The sequence below is a fragment of the Papaver somniferum genome, chromosome 11 (assembly GCF_003573695.1).
Source record: "Papaver somniferum cultivar HN1 chromosome 11, ASM357369v1, whole genome shotgun sequence".
Classification (NCBI taxonomy): Eukaryota; Viridiplantae; Streptophyta; class Magnoliopsida; order Ranunculales; family Papaveraceae; genus Papaver; species Papaver somniferum.
This window is the reverse complement of record NC_039368.1, coordinates 13,128,977-13,135,624: the sequence shown is the minus strand read 5'-3', so window position 1 is coordinate 13,135,624 and position 6,648 is coordinate 13,128,977. Positions and strand designations below refer to the sequence as shown.

Here is a 6,648-nt window from a genome sequence, read left to right as displayed (position 1 = left end):
TTCTTTCAATTGACAATAGCCTTATCTTGAACATTACCACTAGAACCATCTTCAACAGCAGCAGCCGGCAGGTGATCAGGATCATTAAGGCATTCTTCAAGGGTATCAAGACCAAGTACACGTCCATGCGCCTCATTGAACATATATCTTCGGATGAGATGCAACAACATAATTCACAATATTATTTGCAGGTAAGGTGAGAGAATTAACATTATTCACCCGAGGTTGATCTCCATGATGGATCCATGTTCGGTATGACAAATCAAAACCATTATCAAGGATATCCCCATATACATCATCTAGAGATTTTGGTAATCTACCGAGATTCTTACATTTCATGCAAGGACATCGAAATTATTTGATACCTTCACCAAGACTCTCTGTTGTAAATTGGATGAAAGATTGAACACCTTTAATCCATCGAGGTGAACCCTTGGGTGCAGTCATCCATTCTTTACTTGGAGTAGTTACACGATGTTGAAACATCTGCAAAACAATGCATACACAAATCAGAACCCACAATTTAGAATAAACTGCATTAAAGTAGAAGGATTTGCAGTAGAGAATGATTTACATTACATATCATCACAACTATTTGCATATCCATAGTAAGTACAACTCAAAAGAATTCACTCTAATTTCACCATGTGTAGCTTTTTGTTATCAGACTATGAAGAAGAAGAACAGAGAAAAAAGAGGGAGGGTCAGCTACTTAAGTGAAATTGAATGCTCATTTTTCAGTACTAGGTAAGGATTTTTCTTCTAGTACTTCCTATTATCATCCAAACATACAAAGTCTTAAACTTTTTCTTTTGTTAAAAAGTAAACTCATTTTTGAGTAATTGAAGAATACTAATAAAGCAGAATTGAATCCTTTGTCTTGAACATAATTCTAAAATGAATGAATAATAAAAGCAAGTAAGAGTGCTAAGAGTGGAGTTACAACTAATAGTATTGACTCATATTATACTGAGCATGCAAAAAACTTATCATATGTGTGCAATTTAGAGTGCTAAGAGTGGGATCCATTCTTTAAACTCAGTTAAGAAAACTATGATGATGATGAGCAGATTAATCAAATCCTAGAACAAGGTACTACTCACCAGATTCATAACATAATTACTTATTTTCACCTAATTAAGCAAAAGCCCAAAATTTAAGATACGCTTAAATCAGTTAAAACTCAAATCCTAGGATATACTAACCAAAACTTTCCTACTGAAATTCAAATTAGGAAAAATCCAGACAAATATTAACTTAGAATCAATTCAGTATTTACCTTAATAAATTGTTGATCTGGATATTTGAGTTCTGAAATCAAAACATTTGTGGCCGAATGAAGAACCTAATTAACTCATAAATTTGTTGTGAACTATAATGTTGCATATCAATTCGACGATCAAATTTTCCGTGAGTGTCTGAGAAAGTTTTGCAGAAGTAAATAATGAGAGAGAATAAGGAAAAAAAAAGAGAAGAGAAGTTTATGAGAGATCGAGCCTTTTTTTTCTAGATAAGAAGCTTGTGGTCTAAAACGAGTCAGATTTATAACTGACTCAGCTGAATGGGATGAATCGCCTCTCCGCTGGATCTAGATAAGAAGTTTGTGGTCTAAAACGACTCAGATTTATAACTGACTCAGCTAAATAGGCTGAATCGCCTCTCAGCTGGATAATTTAGTCTGAAATGAGTCAGGTTTGTAACTGACTCAGCTGAATGGAAGTTCTGAAATTTCTTGGTAAAGAGATTGTGTATCTGCCATTTCTAAGAATTTGGATTGTAACACATTTGAAGTTTCTGCATCCAATAATATTTTGTGATTGATGTCAAGTGCTGGTTGCAAGCTATGCAAAAAATGATGAGTAGAAGACTGAAAAAGAAGTTGAAAGCTATGTAAAAATTGTAGATTTAATAGTAGAAAACAGAAAAAGAGTTGATGAAACTGAACAAGATTGAAGCAATTGAATAAAATTGAAACAATGTTAAAAACTGAACAAGATTGATACTAATATATTCATTAGACTGAATCTACATATCCATAGAAGTTGCAAGACACTTCTTTAAATGTTTTGAATCTCTTCTTCATCACAAAAAAAAAAGAAAAGAAAAAAAAAGATGAGACTCAAAACCATACAAACTTGCAAGTCTAACCCAAAATACTTACATCTCAAAAAATAGATTCTCATAACTAGTTACATATACTGCCAAGTACGTAATATATCCAAAAAACCTACATGTATACCAACCATGTATATATATACCCAAAAAAAGTCCCAAAAAGTCCCAAACCTCCACATAAAACCAGAACTCCAAATCCATTAAAATCTTGCACCACCTGCGGCAACTAGGAAAACATAGTGTTGTGGCCACATAACCTTGTCACCTGTGGAAACATCTTTAAAAGTTCCTTCACCTTCACAGAGATTCTCAGAAGGTAAACAAATTTCATCAATGAGGACCAAATGATATTCATCATCTATTGGAGGCATATTGGTAAATATATAGCCTACTGCAACAACTCTCTTTCTCATGTTCCTCAGAATTACTTGTGGAGATCCAGCTAGTTGATAACCACCACCATCCATACCCTGCAGATGATAAGCACATCCAATATGGCAATAAGATTTTACTGGTGTACAGAAAAACACTGCAAACTAAAAAATCCTATCTTGACAAACTGAAACTAGAAAGCGTAGTGAGTTGCAAACTAAAAAATAGTTATAGAATGTTATTACCTGAGCATTAGAATTACTATGGTTACAATTGCAACTTAAACCGGCCATTAGTGTCTCAACAGTTTCATCGAGATTACAGACCCGATCTTGTACAACTCTAGTCTTCAACACTTGCTGTCGTAACTGCTCCCTAGGAACTACAGAAGCAAGTAGTCCAGTATTAGATATCCCACCTCCCATTCCTCGAACACAACCTCTATCATCAACTCCAAACACCTACAAAGAAGTAAACAAAATCAGTTAGCTAGCTAGTAACTAACAAGGTTTTTCTTTTTAGAAACAACACAAATTCATCTGTACTCACCTTGACGACTTCATATATGTCCAAATGGGTTTCATCTCTATACTTCTCAGTTTCATTCAACTCCATTACTTGTGCTTGCAAAGTAAATCAGATTGTAAGTAAGTGGAAAACAACTTACAAAGAAAAACAAACAAACAAACAATGAAAAGCAAATAAGAAACCTGAACTTACAACATATTCTGTGCATTTTACTTCATAAGAGTTAGGGTCCATCAATTCAAGTTCGTCTTGAGGTATTTTTTTGTAAACATGTGTAGCCAAGTATACAACAGATCTGTTTACACTCCCAGTTGAAGATTGTTGTTCCATAATATGTCGACGACGTGCAGTGCCATCCCTTCCAGTAGTATGCAAAGCTTTCAGTAGCTTCCTTGATTCCTTCCCTATCTCCCTTAGTATTTGATCAGCTTATGAATTATGCAAGTCCACAGATTTCTCCCAATCCTCTCTCTTCACACCAGCTGGTCTGTTGTTCTTTCTCTCAGCAACAGTAGAAAATTGATCGCACCATTTCCTTAGAGTAGTCTTTTTGTTCTTCCATGATTTATTTTCCATCATTAGAGCCTTACACTTGATGACTTCAAGTACCATGTACTCATTCTTGATGGCTCTCCAGATTTCTTCCTTAAGAACCCAAGGAACATCTCTCTAATCTTCGTGATGTGGCGGGACAATACTCCTGGCTATCGTTCCAACCCTGGTGGAATATTCCTTAGAACCATCTTCTATTGGTTGTCCCATAGAATTGAACTTGGTTTCCGAAAGGTGATTATCTGCTGAAAACATGCAATAATTAGAAGATAACTTGATAACATATTATAATGACAAAGGAAACTAAAGTACAATATTGTGTGTTACCATTAATCCCGCTTACCTCGGTATTTTCAGCTTCATTATTTGGTTGATGAAAAGCCTCATGTCATTCATATCCTTCATCCTGATTCCGATCACCATGGATTGGATAATGATCGCCATCTGACGAAGAAAAACGATGACGAATACCTTCACTTGAACTTGCAGCAATGCGACCACCTTCAGTTGATGGGGACCCTTGTGAATTGAGCAAAGCCCTCGGCCAATTAGCTGCACTTGACCTAGGAGTAGTATATGCATACCTAGTACTTGTAGTCCGGGATCGACTGCTACTACCAACATGAAGTGTCATTGCTGCAGTGCAGACAAAAAGAAAGAACAAAGAAAAAATTATACTAACAAAACTTGAATTTATACTCATTTGTAAGTAGAAAAGTCATAACTGAACCAACAACACTTATTTGTGATTATGTAGTTCACATTAACAAACTGGTTAACAATGGAAATTTGAGCTAGCACACTAATCAGGATTGTTTACATATATCAGTAAGGCTAGAGCACATACAATAGTACGATGACACTGCAAATTCAATGCTCAAAAGGAACATGCTAAGTAACTACTTCATCTATCAAAAGTTCCATATTCACTCCACAATTTAAACTTCACATATTCATATCCATTTATGGACATAAAGTATCAACATGGTACTACTCACTGCTACTTAGGTTCAGCTTAAGAGATAGCAAGAAAGCATGCTTAAGAGGTAACTGAACAACTCTAAAACATGATTCTGTTCAAAAAAAAAAATTTATGGTACACCAACAGAATCAACAATATATCTTAGCTAACCCCAATACATGATCACAGAGACTAGATTCAAACCTACTCAGGTACAACTTAAGAGATCGCGAGAAAGCATGCTTAAGAGATAACTGAACAACTCTAAAACATGATTCTATTCAAAATAAATAAATAAAAAGAATATATGATGCATCAACAGAATCAACAATAGCTCAGCTAACCCCAACACATGATCCACAGAAACTAGATTCAAACCACCCAAATCGGATAAAATCAGATATACCTGATGAAACTTCTGACCTGCTGCTAAGTTGTTGAGATATACCTGAAATCTCATAATAAAACAATAGTGGCTAAACCCCATGAACAAAATCGAGCAGAGAGGGGAAAAATAAAACTCAAATCCAAAACCCTAACTTACCAGATGTAGATCTGAACCACAACTAAAATTGTCTTCTGACCTGCTGTTAAGCTATTGAGATATACCTGAAATCTCACAATAAAACAATAGTGGTTAAACCCCATGAACAAAATCGATCATAGAGGGGAAAAATAAAAATCAAATCCAAAACCCTAACTTACCAGATGCAGAGCTGAACTACAACTAAAATTGTTGAGATATACCTGAAATCAACCAATAATACAATAACTTTAAAACCCCCATGAAGAAAATCGTCCAGTAAAAGAAAAAGAGAAGAAAAAAAAACTGAAATTGAAAACCCTAACTCTACCTGTACCTGATGATTTTGCAAATTAAACCTAACTGTTACACAATAGACAAATGTAAAAGGTTAAATCTAGTGAGGATTTGTATCATAAAGCTCAAACGGAGGTGGAGTCTAGATAGAGGAGGAGATATGATCTGGTTTTTTTCTTCAAGTGAATTGTGTTTCAAGAAGATAGAAGGGGGAGTGAAGAGGGAAATATATAACATCGGTAATAACGAGGTAGAAAGGGGGGGACGAGTTACAATTGCCGCCCAAAAAAAGTACCAGTGATTTAACTAGGGAGAACGGTCACGGTGTGAGTTGTTGACTCGGTACCAAAACTGTAAATAAAAATTCTAATTCAACGACCAGCGTTAACACTCGATGATTTGGTCCGCAATTTTATTAATTCCTTTACTGTCATGATTAGTCCACGACCCGTTGACCGCTATTGAGGGTCACATATATGGGTCATAAATACCCCCTTTCCACTAGTGTGTATTTTCATGTTTAAACATTGATATCAACTTTAATCAACAAAGGAATTAGTTATTCACGGATATGAAGAAAGAGAAGAAAAGAAAATAGTAGGTTAACATGGTTCCTCCTTTGAGGAAAAAATCCTAATCTCTTATGATAGCTTCTCCTTTTGTCTCCTTGTGATGTAAAATTTGTCTTCATTCTAATTATAAGTGTTTCTTGAATATTTTCCAAGTATGAAAGTTCATGTTCCTCAAATCTCGTATCACAAGCTCGCAAAAAACTCAAAACTAGGGAAAAAATTCGTCTAAAACAATCCCAAAACCAAACTCCTCCTGTTCTTCTCACGCATCCCATAGAAGGCCCAACAACCATCAACGAAACCAAGCACAAGTTGGTTTTAGTATTTTGTTCATAGTTGTAGTCGTTTTTTTCTCTTTGAAAGGTGGAGGTAGCGACTCATGGTATAATTTATGCAGGTGAACCGAGAAAGCTATCTCTTCCTTTCTCCACTTTTTTCGCTTATTCACTCAACTTTTATCTCGACTAATTTCTCCTTTTAAAATCGCTCTAGTTTCAAATCCCATAAAAGATTCTTGTAGTTTTTTTACGGTTTTTATGCCAGCATTTAGGGTTTCACCAAGACCAACAACAATAATATCTTGAGCTTCAATCATCAGCAGTATCGGACATTTGTTGGAATTTTTTTCACTAGGTTTCTAAGTAACTCGTTATATTTTGCACCATTACCTTCATTAGAAACATGGAATCAAGTCCTATTTGGATCTAAAATGTCACTTGGTATGGTAC

General features: G+C 35.2%; 1 protein-coding gene across 3 annotated transcripts; it reads right to left on the bottom strand.

Annotated features, from left to right (window-relative positions):
• Nucleotides 1–1,977: 1,977 nt before the first annotated feature.
• LOC113321350 lies at nucleotides 1,978–5,548 on the bottom strand. 3 transcript variants are annotated; one of them, XM_026569244.1, is made up of 9 exons: nucleotides 5,389–5,548; nucleotides 5,234–5,275; nucleotides 5,073–5,137; nucleotides 4,935–4,976; nucleotides 3,911–4,203; nucleotides 3,208–3,812; nucleotides 3,037–3,110; nucleotides 2,733–2,948; nucleotides 1,978–2,585 (listed from the first exon to the last, which is right to left on the bottom strand). In XM_026569244.1, exons 6-9 carry the CDS (start codon nucleotides 3,221–3,223, stop codon nucleotides 2,316–2,318), a joined length of 576 nt encoding a protein of 191 aa, XP_026425029.1. In that variant the 5' UTR covers nucleotides 3,224–3,812; nucleotides 3,911–4,203; nucleotides 4,935–4,976; nucleotides 5,073–5,137; nucleotides 5,234–5,275; nucleotides 5,389–5,548; the 3' UTR covers nucleotides 1,978–2,315. The 3 variants fall into 3 exon arrangements, with proteins under 3 accessions (XP_026425029.1, XP_026425028.1, XP_026425030.1); XM_026569243.1 differs by having other exon boundaries at nucleotides 3,208–3,809; XM_026569245.1 differs by having other exon boundaries at nucleotides 3,208–3,809; nucleotides 5,383–5,544.
• Between the last annotated feature and the right edge of the window lie 1,100 nt (nucleotides 5,549–6,648).

What these genes read in the sequence shown, in the direction of transcription:
- LOC113321350 (XM_026569244.1), bottom strand. An exon ending in ACATATATGAAGTCGTCAAG is followed by an intron (nt 2,949 to 3,036) that starts GTGAGTACAGAT and finishes ACTTCTTTGTAG; the next exon opens with GTGTTTGGAGTTGATGATAG. An exon ending in ATAGTAATTCTAATGCTCAG is followed by an intron (nt 2,586 to 2,732) that starts GTAATAACATTC and finishes TATCATCTGCAG; the next exon opens with GGTATGGATGGTGGTGGTTA.